Source organism: Anopheles bellator, chromosome 2 (genome assembly GCF_943735745.2).
Source record: "Anopheles bellator chromosome 2, idAnoBellAS_SP24_06.2, whole genome shotgun sequence".
Lineage (NCBI taxonomy): Eukaryota > Metazoa > Arthropoda > Insecta > Diptera > Culicidae > Anopheles > Anopheles bellator.
Genome location: NC_071286.1, coordinates 63,066,504 through 63,084,741, shown reverse-complemented (window position 1 = coordinate 63,084,741; position 18,238 = coordinate 63,066,504). Strand labels below are relative to the sequence as shown.

The following is an 18,238-nucleotide window of genomic DNA, read 5'->3' as shown; positions in this document are numbered from 1 at the left end:
AACCGCTTGATCTCGGCGTTAAAGGATCGCCGGGGAGTCGGCGATCGGAAACAAATAAAGGACCGCGTGAAATGAAGCTTTTAAATATGAACGGCATCAGGCTCCAGAGGTGTCGATGGCTGGCGGATTGGCCACCCGTCGCATTGTGCTTTCATCGTGAACGTACGCCGGCAAATAATAGACCGATCATATGATTTGCACTTGCGCGATCAAGACCGCGACCGATCGGTGCATCCGCGCCGGCGAATGAAATATGAATCGTTTGTTTCAATGGCAATGGCTCGTGGCGGATTTATGCAGATTTGCCTCCTTTAAAATGTCATATCAATCGTCGGCTCGCCCAGCGCCTCGACCTAACGATGTTGTTTGGCAGTGGCGGTTTTTTGCCAGGGCACGCGATCCGTAACCGGTCCCGGATGCCACCTTCCACAATTGCGCGGTTATTGTCGGGCCTGATGATGATGATGGGCTTAATCCGGTCAAGGACCTAATGCGACGCGAAGAAAGCGAAGAAATAAATAACGATATTTTGTGATTCTGTTCTCTGTTCTGGGTTTTTTGATTCTGAAAAAATAACAAAAAAATAGCAATATTACAAAAAATAGGCTCGTAGCAGCGTCCTCTTGTATCGAGGCCAAGAACTTATTGAACAACCCAGTATAGAAAAATTCTGTTGTAAAGAGAAAATGTGTCAATATCAATTAATTATGTTAACGTAAATCATTTTTTTGTGGTTTGTGTTTTCACTTGAGGGAAAAGTGAAAATTGAAAAGCAATGTTTTGAAGAGCTAGAAAAGAATGATGAATGTTAAAGACCGAAGCGAAGAAGTGAAGCAAGGTGGTAAATTGAACGTTTGAATAAAACCGTCGAATCGAACGATCCCCGATTTTTCGAATTTCGAACCAGAAGCAACATTTTGCATACATTTGGGCGTTAAACAGGGTTATTCTTATTCGCTAGATTCTCACACCAAAATAATTCAAAAATTAATAATAAATTTTTAAAATACTACTAAACGCACAATTTTCGTCGCAGCATTTCGCCGGATTTCGAATTGAAAATGAAAGACAAGAAAGAGTGAAAGTATTTCTTAAACCCCATTGTTTATCGTTTGTATCATCGTTGTACAAAATAAGCTGTGTGTTTGTGTTTAACCATTTAATTGCTTTCGGTAAAATGTTATCACATATAGTGGCCGTATTTTCATTTTCCCTTCAACGACAGCAAGAAACCCCGTTTCTCTCTATCCACTATCAACGCTGGAGCCTAACGTACAAAATGTATAGTCGAAAGACAGGCGGCAGAGAATGTAGAAAAAGGTATCAAAAATCTCTGCAAAGAGAGATAACCGTACGACATTTTTGTGTGTGCTGTAGATATGTTGTGGAAATTCGTCCTGCCAAGGCACCAATTCATTGCATCACGTTTCCGGTTTCTGCAATTAGATTGATCGTGTCTGATATGTTGTTCGCCGCTTCCACCCTCTCACATCCGGTCCGGCAAAGTCACACTAATCTCCGGTACATGCTCCGGCAGGTTTTCGCACTCGTTTTAGTATTTTTTTGGTTCGGCAATAAGAAAAATGAAAATCTCTTACACACTACTTTGGCTTAACGCTACGTCCTCTCTCCCCGGATTAGTCCGGAGTTTTATCTGGTGGTCTTCAGCTTCCAGCGAAGGAACAGGAACGCGGCCACTCGCAGCACGATAAAGATGATGATCAGGGCCACGATGTCGAGTGTGAAGTTTGCGTCCAACATGTCCAACTCCTCGAGCGTGGTCGAGGGCGATTTGAAGTGACAGTACACCTGGTGGCATTTGAGCTTTTCGCGACCGTACGAGTAGGTGGCCAGCGCCGTACCCTCGAAACCGTACCGGATGTACGACAGATACGTGATCCACCGAAGGTAGATTGGAATGGCATCGAACGACACGAAGAATCCGGAGAACAGCAGGAACGGCACGGACATGACCGGGGCCAGGAAGACTCCGTTCTGGACGTTCATCGCAGCACCAACCACCAGCCCGACGCTCTGGGCCACGAACGAGATCAACAAACAGGAGCCGAGGAACATGGCGAACCGGAACCACTCGAGCGGTTGTGACGTGAAATAGTATACGATCGATACGTACAACACGCAGAAGATCGCCTACGGAAGAGAAGGATAGGGAATAAATACGAATGCGATACGAAACCGAACCGTAAGAGTTACTCACCTGGAATGGTATGTCCGAAACCGTGATCGCAAGATAGTATGACCGCAGTGAGTACCATCTGTTGAAGTTTTCCTTCAGTAGCACGGGCATTTCGAGCGGGACTAAATAGAGGGAAGTTCAAGGACACGATTGGATTGGGCGTGGATTAAGCGAAACGAGATGTTCGGAACTCACATGATAGAATCGTGATTGTCATGGACGTGTACATCAGGAACAGCATGTTGAAGAACAGGAATCCAAGATTACTCAACACCTTGGCACCGTCGTTGCCGATGTCGTAGTACAGTGTGCCGATCAGGAAGCCAACCAGGATGTGGGCGAACAAACGCAAGTACATCAGAGTCTAGAAGCAAAAAAAAAAGGAAATTAGTCCGATGCACACTCGGCCACCGCCATAACTCATGCTCACCCAATCACGTCTGCTGAACAGCAAGGTCCGCTTCAGAACAACCCAGAACTGGTGAAACTCCGAGGTGGGATAGCGTTCGGGCGACGGATCCACATCCAACGATCCCTCCACCGGCAGCAGGGCACTGTTTACCTCCGGTTCCTTCTCCGGCTCGACGGCAATCCTGATCGTTTCCGTATCCTTCGCGATATCGTTCACCATCGACGGCGGCAGCAGCGCATTTCCGCCGAGGTTCAGATTGTCCGCGTACTTGTTCGCCCCTCCGTTCATCCGCTCGTAGTTCACCTTCAGGTTGGCATTCCCGTTGGCCGCATTTTCATTCTTCTTGTTCTTCTGCGCCGGGAAGTCCAGCTCCGATCGAATATCCTTCTTGCCGTTTTCGATCGCGTTGACAAGCTTGCGCGTGTGGTCACCGTGCTCCCCACAGGACACCTCAATCACGTAGCTAGCCGGATTATGGTAGGACGGACAGTCCAGATCGAGCGTACCCAGGAACGGGACCAGCTGCCGGGTGCTTCCCTGGTAAACGCACTGTCCATCGGCCAGCGTGTACAGTTGGTCGAACATTTCGAACAGACGAGCCGACGGCTGGTGGATGGTGCAAATGATGGTGCGTCCTCCGCGGGCCAGGAACTTTAGCAGACTGACGCACTGGAAGCAGGTGGAACTATCCAGACCGGATGTGGGTTCGTCGAAGAACATGATCGGTGGGTTGTTGACCAGCTCGAGCGCGATCGACAGGCGCTTCTGCTGACCCCCGGACAGGTTCCGGGTGAGGGTCGGACGATGCTCTTCCAGCCCGAGAGTTTCCAGGATCTCTTTGATCTGACACGCGCGAACGGAAGGAACCATTAAAAACCTCTCCACCGGCCAATGCCTACCGTGGTGCCTACTTACCACATGTTGCTTCTCACTTTTCTCCACCTTCTGGCTAAGTTTGAGGCTCGCGGCCACGTTCATCGCTTCCTCGACGGTAAGGTTCGCGTGCAGCTGATTGTCCTGCATGATGTACGCGGACAGTTTGCGGAACTGGCTCAGGTTACGCTCCTTTCCATTCATCGTTATCGATCCATCGATGTTAGTGGTCCTACAACAGAGAGAACCGGGCGGCATATTAAGCTTGAGGCTCCCTAAACCATCGTTTGCGGCCACTTACTTGTATCCCGACAGGATGTTCAGCAAGGTACTCTTGCCAGCACCGGATGGTCCCATGATGGCAGTCAGCTCCCCGGAGCGCAGCTTGCCGCTGACCTCCTTCAGGATGGTTTTTACATCTACGGGGTTGATAAGAAGAAAGGTTTATTAAAAATAAGTGTATTGGAATCGAGTCCACGGACACCAAATGTGAACGAGCCCCCGACACCTGCACCATTCGCACGGCCAATTAACCCCACGAATCGTTATTAATTCGAATGCCACAAGGTTACATTCGGTGACAACACTTTTACCAATCCATGCGCCGATTCAGACGAGCGTGTTGAGAGAGAACTCCCGACGATCGAGTTCGTCATGCAATTAAACAAGTTCTGCGATCGATGCGACGGTTTTCCAAGAACGTAATAATTACAGCTTGATCAACGGCAGTGACTGGCTGACTGGTAAGTCAAGTAATGGTAAGTGGGTGTTTCTAATTGACATCGATCAGACGGGGACGAGTCCGGGTGAAAAGTATTTTCCGGCTCCGAAGTTACCTTGACGGGTAATTTCCAATACTGATGGGGAAAATGAGGGTTTTTTAAGAACAAACCTGACATGGGGAGCTACAGCCTTAGGTTTACTTTTATGTTGAAACAATTTATAAAGATCAACAAGTTACATGGCAAAACAACTTTACCAAATAAAATATGCAACCGTTCGCCGAGTGTATTCCATTCTCCAAAGGCCAACCAATTCAGGTTGGGGGCACCCGAGCCGATGGCCAGTGGCCACTTTCCCACGTTTATAATTCAAGCGGTATTGATCTTCTCACGACGTGTACCAGCCAAGGCGTTCGTTCCCTGTCGAGAATTGTTAGCTGAGAATCTGTAATAGATCCGCCTCGAAATCACTTTGTTTGATCAGTTGTTGATGGTCATTAGTGCGATTTTTTTGTTTCTATGACGCATTTTCTTCAAGTGATGGGTTATCATTAATATTTTAAACAAATTTTTAGCAAAATGTATCGGACGGGAATTCCATATACCTCCGGGGGCACAACTTCCGTTGGCACAACTCTGTAAAGGTCGCATCGATCATGCTTACGTAGAACAGAGTGCCAAAAGCAAACAGCGCAGCGTATATTATCGTCTCCGAATCTCCGCCGAATACATAATTTGCATTTTTAGCATCCCTCCAAAACGCCAATGTCGAAGGGGTTAGCAAGAAGAGAATATTTACCAACCGGCGTCTGCCGCCGCCTCTCGGCATTGGAATCTGTCGAGGCCGCCCGTTGGTTACGCCACCGCGAAAACGCCGTTTTACTAATCGACACCCGTTCGTCATCATCGTCGGGCTCACCTTATGGGCAGGCTCACGATATTGGCCCGGGCAAGGTCAATTCCAATGACCGCTATGCATCCCGCATGGGTTGCGTTGCTCAGCGGCAGTGTGAGAGAGAACGAAAGACGAAAACACAACCGAATCCACCAAAACATAGCTTGCCAGACAAGTGGCGGGCGGGCAGCAGGGATCACGCGGATATGCTTCGAAGACCGTCGGGAAACCGGTTCCGACAATCTCCAACGCAAAATTTTATCGCACACACTATCGCGATCACCGTTCCATGCGCCGTGTGTCTTTAACCTGTTCCACAACACAATTTATTCACGAAATGGAGCGAGATTTCATTTAAAACGCGCAGTGAGTTCCGCGGAAAAAATCCCTAGAATTTAATCGCTCAGACTCAGGCACACGCTACGCTACGATTTCTGTCGTGCAGTTCCAAGGCGGCTGACATTTTAAACAGGTACATTATGTTGCAAACAACCCATTATCGCCGGCCTCTTTTTGGCCAGCGTTGGATCAAGACAAAAAATTGTAATGGCCACCTTGAAATGAGGAAAACCTGCGGGGTGCGTTTCCAAGCACAAACTAAGAGACATTTAGCTGTAAGTAACACGTGGATTAGATTACCTTAATTAGACAACAACATGTGCATTGCCTAACGCAATCCTCGAATCATGCTTTTTAATGCTAGACCAACCAACCTGGGCCACGAGACAATTAGCCCACAAAAGCCGGCGCTGTGAGTCATCAGCAATACGGCGGATGCTTATCGGCAACAAGCCACCGCCGTAAGGGTTAATGGTTGATTCTCGTTGATAAAATGCGTACGTTTTTTCGTTAACAATCGCTATTAAATAGCCATTATCCGCCGGCTCTTCCACCCGGTGCACGTGGGCGTTGCCATTGCTGTTGACTTATCTGCTGGATATTAGAGGCCTTTGAAAACAAACGCTAATGAGAATCCTTTGGCCGAAAGTTGGTGGCGCTCCCCAACGGCGCACAAAGCGAAAGGTGTGTTGCGTTGCTTGCGTCTTAGCGCCTTATCACACGGAACCTGATAAGGTACATTAGAAACAAAATCGTTGTGTGAGGAATCGAAGAGGTTCATCTTAAAACCCGCACCTTATCTACTGCGGACTCGTAGCGCTTCGATCGTGACGGTCACCGTGCACGGGAAGTGAAATAAGTTAAAAACCAAATTCTTTGTCCCGCCCCGAGGTTTTGAAGCAAGCAGACGGTGGCCAGTTCGAAAGCCCGTAACTTGTGCATTATTCATCCCCATTCTGGACACGAACAACGGACATCCTCGCGGCCACAAAGAAAACCCCAGAATAAAAAAGTGCAGCGATCGCCAAGACGAGCCGCGAGTCACGATCCCGAGTCAGGGTGTTGTAGACCGAATGGAACAGAAACGGGCTGATCGGCCGGGTGCCGTTGTTGACTTTAGAAACTTCTACCGTCCGGCCCAGGTTGTTTTACGCTTCGAATCGATACCGGAAGTCCAGTCCGGTCGGCGATGATTTCCAACACCTGCTCGCAAAACTTTCGCGGCCCGTCGATAGTTCGATCGCACGCGTGTAATTGCGTTCTCACGTTATAAAACGTCAGCGTTTTAATAACTTCTCGTAAGTGATACCTCTCCGCCCAGCGCGGCACTTACGCAAATGCACTATTGTTTACCGAGCACAGAGCGATAGGCACGGACGGGTGTTGCGCTTCCAGTCGATCAGCGATACGGCGGCGAGGATTTTTTGTACGGCCGCAAAGTTTCCCGCATTAGTCATTAATAGAGTCGGCATGGCGGACGAACCGTGTCAAGGGAGTCCGGTCCACGGGTTTCTGGTTCACGGATTTCCGACGCCATTTGTGTCCGCCGATACTGGGGAGGCTGCTGTTCCGAGTGCAAACGTTAGCAAACCTCTCTCCGAAGAGCCTTTCTATACGTCGAAGCCTTCGCAAATAACGCAACCGCACGTCGTAATGGCGCCGCGAGGAACGAAGAAAGCCTCAACCCCGCGGCCACTAAGGTCGGAGCGGAGCGGAGGGCCGCCGGGTCTGACGAATGACGGAATGAAACTTTGACTAATTAAAGGAGCGCACATACGGCGACACAAACAACAAACCGGTTCGCTCGGGGAGCGGGGCAGATTAAGTGGCCGGTGTAGGGAACCACAGCCACACACAGTACCACCCCCCCCGACTGACCTAAGGACACGTGCGCCACCCTTAAAGGCTCCGCCGTCGTACCCGCAATTAATCTTCTTCTGGAGCGGTGGGACCGAGCGATCGGATCACGTGGTTGATCGAGTTTTTAAGATCACCTGCCAACCGGATGGGCGGCACACGCGGCCATGAAATCATTACTGTTAATGTGCCACGAGTCATTTCATATGCGAAATGACCCTCAAACACGGTGACACAGATTTACCATGAAATCGGTAGCGCAGAGCAAAGTTAGAGCAGCTCATCTGTTTGAAGGGGGCCAGATCACTAGCCAATCATCGGCCATCGTATCAGACGTACCTCTGAACGAAATAATAAGAACAGGTGACAAAACAACATTTAAGAAACACTCCAGTGGCCATGTCATGGCAGTAGACGAACAAAGTCCGCAAATTCTTCTCAGGTCGCCCAGAAGGACAAACAAGGGGGCCTGGCAGGACCCGTTTGAGATACTGCCGGACTGCGTCGACGGGCGATGCGAGACCGGCCGCTGGTCTGAAACGGGTTGTTGGTCGAAGGCCGCAGTTTTTATCGTAGCCCGATAAGAAGAAAAAGAAATGTCCAACTTGACGAGTTTCTCATTTGCCCTTCACCAGCGAAGCGAAGGTTGGATTGAAAGTAGAAACGTACAAAGGGACTGTTACATACTCTGTAAAAGGACACCCTCAAGGCTCCCTCATGTGCGGACGATTAAACCATTGAATGTGCATTCAGAAATTAGTGTCGGGTAAATTCAACCAGTAATCATCCTGCAAACACCTGCATCGGTTGCAGCAACGGGTTGACGGGCCGTTTTCGCTGACGGGTGCAAAATGACCGTGCGAAACCGGGACAGACCCGCTGCCGGTGAGCTTGAAATGTGATTGACTTTATAATCGATGGGCATGCAAAATGGGCGAGCAAACAAAGTGGGACCTACGACGTCATCAGCAGAGTACCCTCAGCCCTACAAACACAATGAGCTATGAGGGCACGGTCTTCCGACTTCCGGGACAGCATGTAGATCGGGGTGGGTGGGGGTTCAACGAAAAAGTTACTTACTGTTGCGACGTCCTTCCTTGACCCGGTACGTGAGCTGGTGGAAGGCCAGATCGACGGGCGGGCGGAGCGGCAGATGTGACAACGTCTTCGGCTGCGACGGCACGATCTGCACCCGGACGGCGCCATTCTTCCTATTGGTATCATCGAGCAGATTGTTAGTCACACCACTGCGGCTGCCACCGGCAACGTCAATCACTTCCGCCATTGTTGTGACCGTTGTTGGTCGCGGTTTAACACCCGTTCGTTCGTTTTTCTCGCTACACAGCTGTTGACCGCAACTTGAACGTTTTTCACTTGCGACTTCGACACGCGGCTTTTCGCGACTTAAAACAATATGTGACGTGCGCAAACGCGGGTTCGTCCTGATTGTTGTTGTGTGGTTTTGTTTTGATTTCGAGCTGCTCTTACGCGCGCTCTTACTTTCCTCAAGCCCACAAGCGGGACAGAGATCGCGAGAGACCGAGCGAGATGTGCAATTGCGCGTAACAAACTTTCCTCGAGATGCACCTATGCACTTTCGTTCACAATCTCCTCAGCACTCACACAGTCACGATCCAGGGCACGATCCTCTAGATTATGCCCGGAAGCTGGATTACGACGGGGCTCCGATTCTCTTTCGCTTGCGCAACGCGCAAGGGATCGACTAAACCACTTCCGCGCCACACTCCGAGCTCCCAGCGCCTTTACTGCCTTTCACGGAGGTGACCTACGCACCGTGACTCACGTAAAGTGCGCGGAAAGTGTCCTTCCTGGCCCGTATCACCAATCACCAGCTCCACGGCCACACAGGAAAGAATGGAATCCGCTCTGCCGCGACTGGTGTTCGAACAACGAGTGAGCCGCGGAACGGCGGATATTCACACCGTGTCCCCCGTGATGGGCCCCCGTGTGTGCGTGCAAGTACGTGTCACACGTAATCCAAAGTACTCGTGCGCGCTGGAGCGAGAGCGATAGCCACAAACACATACGCAAGTGTGGGCACCAAGGGCAAGTGTGCGTACCACAAAACAGCGTCGCGGTCTCAATCCCTCTCGCTCGCTCGCACTCGGCCATTCACTGTTGACTCATTGTTTCTTTCTTTGTTCCACGACGGGCCCGTATCCAGAGAGAGAGGCAATTGGAACCAACACATACCAACACGGAGCCAAAGGCTTAGAACAGCACGCACCTTGAGACAACAGTGACGGACGAAAAGCATGGAAAAAATTAATAATCCATTGAAACGGGTTGCATGGCAGCATTGCGTGCAATGTTTGGCTTGCAAACAAAATGCAACACGTGCGCGTGCAACAGTCGCCGAGTGCAGTCGGATGCACTCGGAAACCTCGGAAACTGTCTCGAAGTCAGGTCAGCTCCGGGCGCGGGGCAGATTGACGTAACTTATCGGGGAATGTGTGATAAAAATCACGGGCAGCTATTTCCCCGTTCGGGTTGAGCATAGATAAGAGAGACTTGTGGCCAATCCTCGTAATCGTAACCATTTCCCTGTCGATGATTGTGCTCCATCAGTCACGCAAATTGACTGTCCACTCGAAACTACGTGAATATGCTAGAAATCCGATTGCTCATTCGTGATTCACCATGATTGGGCCAAATGCAAATGTTAGCTTAGCGCGCGCTGTTCAATGGAAAGCCGAAGCAAACACAATTTGTTGGGTTTGGCCACTTCGAAGCGAGACGATTCGGAATGTGTACAAAAACAGTGTCTATGTGAGGTAATGGACCATTAGAATCGATGGAGCTAAATCTTGTTTGTGCAACAGGATGACTGACCAGGGCGGCAGGTCTTTTACCCCCTGGCTTTGCGCTCATGGGGCACATCCTGCAAGTAGGTTCCAATGACAGAACTGCAGCAAAATGCGAGGGTGAGTCCGTCTTATCGCTAGGCCAGTGGTCAACAGCTTGTGTTAGATAGAGGCTCTCTCTCTCTCTCTCTGTCTCTCCCTCTGGACAACAAACCCCGCGGTCCGGTTTGGACTTTGAAACGCGATTGAACTTAGCACAGTGATAAGCGCCGTGGTCGCGCTGTTATTCGCACCGTGGCTGTTCCGATTCGGCGAGGCCTTCGCCGACTGTCAACCACGCCGATAGCAACACACGGTTCGGAAGCAGAAATCCACAAACGGGGGGGGTTGATTATTCAACGCTTAGAGAGGGCCACCACCGGCCGGCTGCCTCGAAAAGGACGGCCAAGAATGGAACTGGCGCACGTGGAACAGCCTTGAGTCGGTGGGGGCCCCTCCGTTATCTCTCACTGAGTCTTCTGAGTCAGCGGCGGCCGTAAATATTTTGGTAACGAATGTGTAAATGTCCACAACCAGCAAGATCAACATCGCTTCAGCTTTACATAAGACGCGCGTTGCGGAAGAGAAGACCTCTCTAAATGTGGCTCTAGAGTCTTTTAGGGTATATCAAATGGAAACATCAATTCAAACGTATACTTCCATGTATCGTTTTTTTTTTAGTTTCTCAGGAAACTAGGAGGTCACTTCAGGTATTATCTGCTGTGGAACGTTAACACATGTATTAGTTTAATGTTTCCTAATAGCGTAGTAATTTATTGCCATCAGTTGTTGCCAGCTACGTACACAACAACATGAATGTGATAAGGTCCCGAATGCGACACCACCCAGTGGAATGTTTAGGTAACAATTTTTAATTAATGACTGCTAAAGACCTCCCAGCATACGAGTTGGCTGCATGACGTAGAGCACACCCGAAAATCGATCGACCTTTGAGCCTGATAACGATTCGTTGGACAAAGATTAAACGGACCAACTGTTCCGATTGTGACGAATCGGTCACCCGCCGTCGCCATTAGCGAGCACAATTAAAACTCTGCCGATAGCGCCTCCCGGATGGTCAAGCCCTGTCAAACCGCCCGTTAGCCCTTTAAGCCCTGAACCCGCACAACGGTCAGATATTCAAATCAGCACACTTAATCGCTTGACGTCATCGTCGTCGGAAACAAAGGATGGGGTTGCACAGGGCTACAGGGCCACAACCAGAACGCAAGGCGCTATCAGTACCGGCCAGGGCATTACAAACGCAGCGCTTCGTTTAACACCCTGCTCCACACAAGTGTTGTTGCCCTATTCCCATCCGCACGCCGACCCTTATCAGGCCTGGTGAGATGATCTGGCTGGTCAGTGTGGCCAGTGAGATCAGTTTCGTTGAACGCACTGAGAAGATTCCACGTTCCGACTAGCGGCGACGGAACTGAGACCAACTACTCGACTCCACGTTTAGCATTTCTAATGAGCACGATCTCCTTCAGAACCGCTTGTCGGCCGTCGATGGTTGTCCGCTTCCGGGAGTAATGCACAGAGCAGGGCACCCAGTGGCGCCGCTGCACCGACTTAACCCTTTGAGCATAGGGCGCCCTTGTCATTTTTTTCCGATGACCTACATCATGAGATAATTCACGAGCGCTATCGAAACTTAGCCTGATGACGTCACGTGTATTGGATGGTTATTTACAAAGCCAGTAGCAATTCCGCAGTTCCTTTCCAGTTCCTCTACCAACTTTCTGATCGCTCAAATAGTGCTTCTTATAGTGCCTCAACAACTTGCCGGCGGCACAGCCGGTCCTTTCAAAAACCATCGCAACAAATCAAAATACGAACTCGACAGTCGGAACGGCGGAACCACTCCGCGGTTACGAAACTGCCCGTCACAAGCCCAAGGGTAACGATCTCGCGCCCCAGAACCCGTTCCGTGCCGGATCGTCACAGCCTTTTTCGCAAGTCTCTGTCGGCTGCATAGCCCTAAAATGCAAAAGTAAATAAGCCCCCGAAGACGGGATTCTTGTAGGCTCGGCTCTTGGTTGTGGTAACGGCACCAAGTTTAAGTTTACACCGGTTCCACTGCCAGGCTAAAACATTTACCACCGCCGCGTACGCCTTTCGTAACGTGGTCCGCTGGTCCGTGGTAACGTGGTCCGTGGTCCGCCACCACCGCCGTCAGATTTGGAAGCGCACTTGACGATGGACTCTGCGCTGACTGGGGAGAAGGTAACGCAATGTTGCGCGCCTAGGGGGGTGCCGGCGAAGCGTGAGAAAGGACGCACCCTCGAGAGGTGAGCGGATGACGATTTCTAACTCGTTTCGACCGCACACGGTCAAATTCGCGCGCCCGCGAACAGGTTGTAAGGCTGGCTGGTTTGCGCCACAGTGGCTGCGGTGAGCTGGAGCGGCATGGGGGGGACCATGGAGCCGTTGCCTAGAAGTGGTATTTTGAAGGCCGACCTGTACAACTCTCGCAGATGGTGAGGCAGCCCCCCGGTCGGAGCCAGCGCGCGTGGCCCAAGACGCGCAAAAAGAACGCGCGAGCGCCACTGGACCGAGGAGAGGCAGAGTTAGACCAAACTGTGAGCCGATAGCGGCGCATCGAACCGAGCAAAATCCGATTGCGGTGTCCGAGCAGCGGCAGCAACAGAACAACGGCTAACCTAGATAGTGGCTTCGCGCCGAGTGTTCTCGCCGAGGCCGATGGGCCAACCCCGACCGTTGCGTCGCATATGCATTAGTTCCGCTGACTGCCACTCCGCTGGGCAAGGCGGCCATCACAGCCGATGACTTCCGTCAGACTGCCATTTAGCAAGTCGGCGATGTCACCCGTTGCGACCGGACTCCGGATATCTTTATAAGTCCACGACACGCAGCCATAGCCATCTTCCAGTGGCTGGGGTCCAGGTTTAACCAGTTTCGCTGGCCCATGAACTGCCAACAGACATTGCATTAATTGATGGGTTCAGCAGAGTTTCTAGAAGGTTCCCTAGCAACTGCACTGGAGTGCACTGATCATATGCGATCGATGGGTAACGTGGATGGAAATCAAGGAAATCTAGGACATCAAACGGCCTGTAACGCTCGGAAGTGAACCCTCCTCCGATGATGATAATACGCTCCATTGTTTAACTGCACTTTGGAACACTCTGGAGAGGACTGGCACCACTTCAGGATGAGGATTAATACGAATCAGCAGCGACACTTCAGTTAGCAGAAAAACAAAACCCTTTCCTAGTGACCTAAGCTTTCTCGCTGTATGTGCTTTGTATGTTTCGAAAAAAAAAAATTTTTGCCCCTTTTCCGTTGACCCTTAAAGTCCCGTGCGTCAACATAACCGCACCAGCCGAGATCGCCGTCGATTGATAGTACGGTGCTGTTGCGCTTTTCAGGTCCAACCAATCCGGTCATCGATTAGACAGGGTCTGTCGCTCCTGCAAAACTTGCCCCGCCGACTGCGGTCATCATAAGTTCAATGCCTGATAGCATCCGGCCCGCGCCGGAACCGGTCCCTCGGTCCCTGCCCCTCGGGGGATGTCAGACGGTCAAAAACCAAAATCCTGTTATTTGCCGCCAACATACCGGCGGCCGGAAAGTAGGTCAGTCCGATGGAGCACACACGTGTGCCACCCTTAAAAGTGACGCCATTTTTCTTCGGTTGCACCCGTATCGATTGTTCTGCATGTTTCGTTTTTGTTTTGTCTGTTTTCTTTCGTGCTCGCTTTCGAGAATCTGTGGCGCACTAATTCTAATCTATCCATTACACTACTACCACTGCCACCGGTGTACGGTGAGCTTAGAAAATACCATACCACTGCGGCACATGGTATTAAACGGCGTGGAAAAGCGAGGAAAAACGAACGAACTTCGGTGTGTTAGTGTGCGAATGCACCGACGGAGCATGGCCGAGGAAAACAAATCGGGCGGTTGCGACGACACTTACATATTGTTTTTCAGCACGTACTCCTTATCCATCTTGGTCTGGCTCAGAACCGTGGGTTCGATTCACCACCGGTTTTCTGTTTCGGATTTTCTACACGAACACACGCGATTCACGAGCCAACTCGTTCCGTTTTCCTTTTCCGAGCGCGACACCTTCAAAGTTGGAAAACTTTCACCATCCGCGAGCGTCCACCCGAGAACGCGCACAAAAAACGTGGGGACGATCCTCTCGGTTGGGGCAGCAATTACCGAATGATGCAAAGGCCGTCCGCGGCCGTCGGTTCGCGTTGTTGAAAGCCGAGAGAAAAACGGGGTAGAACCACTTGAACCGCCGCCGATCGCGCGCTTGGTCTATCCACTGGATCCCGCGAACTCGAGGGCCCGAGCCCCGTGTTCCGTTCTGACACGACCACATCGACCACGGCCGTCGATAGGCGCAATAGGCGAGAGGGGCCGGCGAAAGGGGGCTGTAATAAAAATCAAATGGCAAACGGCCAGCAACATGGCCGAACACACGATCGCGGCACCGATTAGAAACGGATGCGTTAAGGGCCACCGTACGATGTTCCACCGTACAGTGCTGGCCAGATGTTTTTTCACCCCTTAGGGCCTTTCACAACCTACATTCAACTTTGGGATCGATTGTTTGGGAATCAAACAGTGTTCAGCCGCATCACGACGCATCTTGTGACACAAGCGGTTCGTGCCGGAGGTAAAAATAGACATTCACTGTAAAACCCGACGGACACGAATTTATGCTACGAACGGTTCTCGGTGTGGGTGTGGGTCGGCCGCGGATCCACGGTAATGTTGGTGATCGCGCGAGAGTGATCGCGCACTTTGATCGTGACAACAACAAAAAAAAAATCAAACAAACCGAATCGAAACTACGCCGATAGGCGAAAATGGACACACCAGAGACGGGAGCTCTGTTTGCTCAATATAAAACGATGGTGAAAGTTATGGTACAAATGACGATATCGTTAAAAGAAAGAAAGCATAGCTTATTAAACGTTATTACCGCCTCTGAATTCTTATTAAAGCATCGCAGATTAATTAGAAATAGATTTGAACCCTGATGGTACTGAGTGCACGCAATCGCTTAAGGCTCCGATTGCCTACGGGTAGGCGCCCCGGACTAGATTTCGCGGTTGTAACGGCTGTGGATGGCTCGAAAATCATCCCACAGCATGTTGGAACCCGTGAACGGCGCCAAAGACAATGCTGCTGGAGGCAAACGCTTCCGTTCCTTCGTCTGCTCTTGGTAGTTTAGTGCAGCATCCAGTCCATACGCTTGCTCATTCGATGGCCCATTCGGCGAGTGTCTCGTTGGTGCCACCGGTGGATCCACGGGTGCCAGCGGATTGTCTCCGAAGATGGCAATGTATTCTGGTGATCGGACGATTTTTAAAATTTGCAAAAGAGCCACCACACACGCCCACAGGTAGAACAGCAAGACTGCAACGATAGCGGAACATGGGGGACTAATTTGGACTCGCATCGAGATTCGGCACCACTTACGCAGGATAAAAGTGCCGAGGATGGTGAGGGCTATCAGATATCCCACGTTTACCGATCTCTTCACCACCAGCATTGCCACCACGTGCATCAGCGTGAGGCATAGCAATCGGAACAACTCGAGCACAACGAACGGGACCAAGAGGTATCGTTTCATCTGAAAGTTTTAAATTATTTTAAGGCCATCCGCTGATCACCGCGTCCGGAAAAAACTTACCAAATACGATCCTGCCATCATCGCCAAACAGCACGGCAGGTACAGCGTCATGCAAACCATTAAAACGATGTACGTTGATTCCGAGCTTGTTTTACACATTTTGATTAACCAAACGAAGGCGAAGTGCGGGTTAAACAGTTGCATATTCTGCTCATAGTACAATGCTTCCGTCTTCAGGAAGGCGGCACCACCGAGTGCAGCGAGGACGATCATTGTGACCAACGTTTCCAGCTGTTGGAAGAGTTTTCAGGCTCAGTTCCGTGCCTTAAGATATCCTTTCGTCAACCTTACAATACAGCATCCACCGACTATGATCGAACCTAAGCGTACCGTCAACCGGAAGCAGAACAGTCTCATCAGTGGCATGTTGCCGAAGAAAGCACTCAGCGTTAACTATTGTGCCACACTTGCCCGGCGAAAGCACCTTGCGTGTTGCGTGCTGATTAGAACACTCCGGGCCATAAACCTGTCTGTACAAAGATTTAATCGTGAAACCGTAAGCGATTTTTTGTGTCCGTTGATTGACAGCACTGAACGCAGTACAATATGCTCGAATCCGATGGCGAAGATAGCGTGGATCACAACGCACGGCCATTAAATATACATCTATATTTGGAATATTTTATTACAAACCGATATCACTCTATCATGTTCCTGCCTTTTGTTTCACTTACTCCCCACGGATCTGCCTTCACAAACGGGAACGACGGTTCTTCGCAAATCAGGCACACCTCACAACGAGAATCGCTTGGACCATTACCGTGCTACCGTCTGTACCTCAAAATACGATTTCCCTGCGTGTAATTCATAGCCAAGCATCAAGAGATAAACTAAAACCCCTATCATTAACTCAGGAAACGAGCGTGTTGTCTACGTTTCGTGATTCTAACAGAACCGGAAGATTCGCTTTGCTGTTTTCGAATCGAATATTGACATACTTTTATGCGCCACTTATGCCTTTTTCGCCACATTTAGTTCTATGCAGCCTTTGCCGTTGATAAATTAATTCCTAGACTTCCAAGAGGGCTTCCGCTAAAACGTATCATTAATTATGACTAAATAAAAACTGAAACTTTCGAGCCTCCAGCCAAAGTTTGCGAATGCTACCAGCAACGGGGCTTTGATTACAGCCAAGCGGGAGAAGTAATCTTTCATGGTGGCCCCCTCGGCCAACCGTGAAAGTTTACTGTGATTTTCATTTCTTAAACAGCGCAAACCCCAGTCCCAAAATACCCCCGACGACCAGTGCTGCACCGGTGGCTTTTGCGACACCTTTGAGGCCCTCGATTTCCATCCGCTTTTTGACCATCTCCTCCAGGGCGATCACCTGCTGGTTGTTCGGTTCAATCTCCAGGAACGCTTGGGCGTGCTTGAGCGCCTCCGAATACTCCTGAAGTCGCGTGTGCCCGATGGCCAGATAGTACAGGTAGTCACGGCGCCCTTCAGGGTGGCTTGCGAACAGATTCTCCAACAGCGATATTCCCTGAGAACAACCAATACGTCATTCAGCCATCCTCCACGGAAACCGCTGCTGGGGACTGCTTACCCTTTTCATGTCGCTTTTGAAGTCGCTCCGAACCATACACCAGGCATACTCGAACTGTGTTGTGGTTGAAACGGTGCCTCTCAGTTTCAGTTCCTCATTGTACTTTTTCTCGAATTTCTAAAATCGATGGCAAACGAGAACACGACAAAGGGCATGAATCATTATCTATTCCCGTGACCGCTCACACCGCGCATTGGTGACGCAGGCACAGGAACGGGCCAGAAAGACCGAGAACCTGCTGTTGCACCAGGGTTCCACTTACCTCCAGTTCGTCGTTGTGAATGGTGTCGTTCAGTATTTCCTCCATTGTGCGCGGGAAGGTGTAACGGTTAACTTTCACAATCCACCTGCAGAATCCGATGCTCTAAATTACGTTTTCGGCGATTGGGATCATAAGATTCTTTCGAAAACAAGACCCAAGAAATTGATTGCGTTGTGCTCCAGTGATGGCTGCGTGCCACGGTTCTATTTTGACAGCAAGGAACCACTCGGCTGCGTTCTTTCAATCACTAGCTGCGTACGTTTCTGTTTTTTTAAATATTGTGCAGCCTTTTGCTTCAAATCGACGGTTACTAGTAGTGAATTGGGTAGATTTTGTGTAATTGTTATGATCCACCGCTTAACATAAAACGAACAACAAACGCTTTATTCAACACTGAAGACGAGCCAAGGCATTCAGCATGTTGGTCTGTGATCGCATTCCAATATTCTTTCGACGGTCGGAGCCTGCTGAATGAATATAGAAACGTAGGTGCATATGGAAATAACAATCTGTAAAGTGAGTACATAAGTGAGTAAGGTTTCTATTGAAGTAGGCATGTACAAAATTAAAACGCTTACTGTGAGCATAGGT

The 18,238-nt window shown here is 50.1% G+C and overlaps 3 protein-coding genes across 4 annotated transcripts; all 3 read right to left on the bottom strand.

The window, feature by feature from the left end:
- Positions 1-1,092: 1,092 nt before the first annotated feature.
- Positions 1,093-14,459, bottom strand: LOC131209349 (ATP-binding cassette sub-family G member 4). Of its 2 annotated transcripts, XM_058202401.1 has the most exons (8): positions 14,106-14,459; positions 8,376-8,506; positions 3,784-3,901; positions 3,525-3,714; positions 2,628-3,452; positions 2,393-2,561; positions 2,219-2,319; positions 1,093-2,151 (listed from the first exon to the last, which is right to left on the bottom strand). In XM_058202401.1, the coding sequence occupies exons 1-8, from the start codon at positions 14,135-14,137 to the stop codon at positions 1,651-1,653; spliced, it is 2,067 nt and encodes a 688-aa protein (XP_058058384.1). In that variant the 5' UTR covers positions 14,138-14,459; the 3' UTR covers positions 1,093-1,650. The 2 variants fall into 2 exon arrangements, with proteins under 2 accessions (XP_058058384.1, XP_058058383.1); XM_058202400.1 differs by lacking the exon at positions 14,106-14,459 and having other exon boundaries at positions 8,376-9,072.
- Positions 14,460-15,242: 783 nt separating this feature from the next.
- Positions 15,243-16,205, bottom strand: LOC131207853 (uncharacterized). Its single transcript, XM_058200484.1, has 4 exons — positions 16,131-16,205; positions 15,840-16,070; positions 15,626-15,779; positions 15,243-15,562 (listed from the first exon to the last, which is right to left on the bottom strand). The coding sequence occupies exons 1-4, from the start codon at positions 16,203-16,205 to the stop codon at positions 15,243-15,245; spliced, it is 780 nt and encodes a 259-aa protein (XP_058056467.1).
- A 230-nt stretch (positions 16,206-16,435) lies between these two features.
- Positions 16,436-17,836, bottom strand: LOC131209677 (mitochondrial fission 1 protein). The gene is made up of 3 exons (XM_058202798.1): positions 17,648-17,836; positions 17,386-17,502; positions 16,436-17,322 (listed from the first exon to the last, which is right to left on the bottom strand). Exons 1-3 carry the CDS (start codon positions 17,690-17,692, stop codon positions 17,035-17,037), a joined length of 450 nt encoding a protein of 149 aa, XP_058058781.1. The 5' UTR covers positions 17,693-17,836; the 3' UTR covers positions 16,436-17,034.
- Positions 17,837-18,238: the final 402 nt, after the last annotated feature.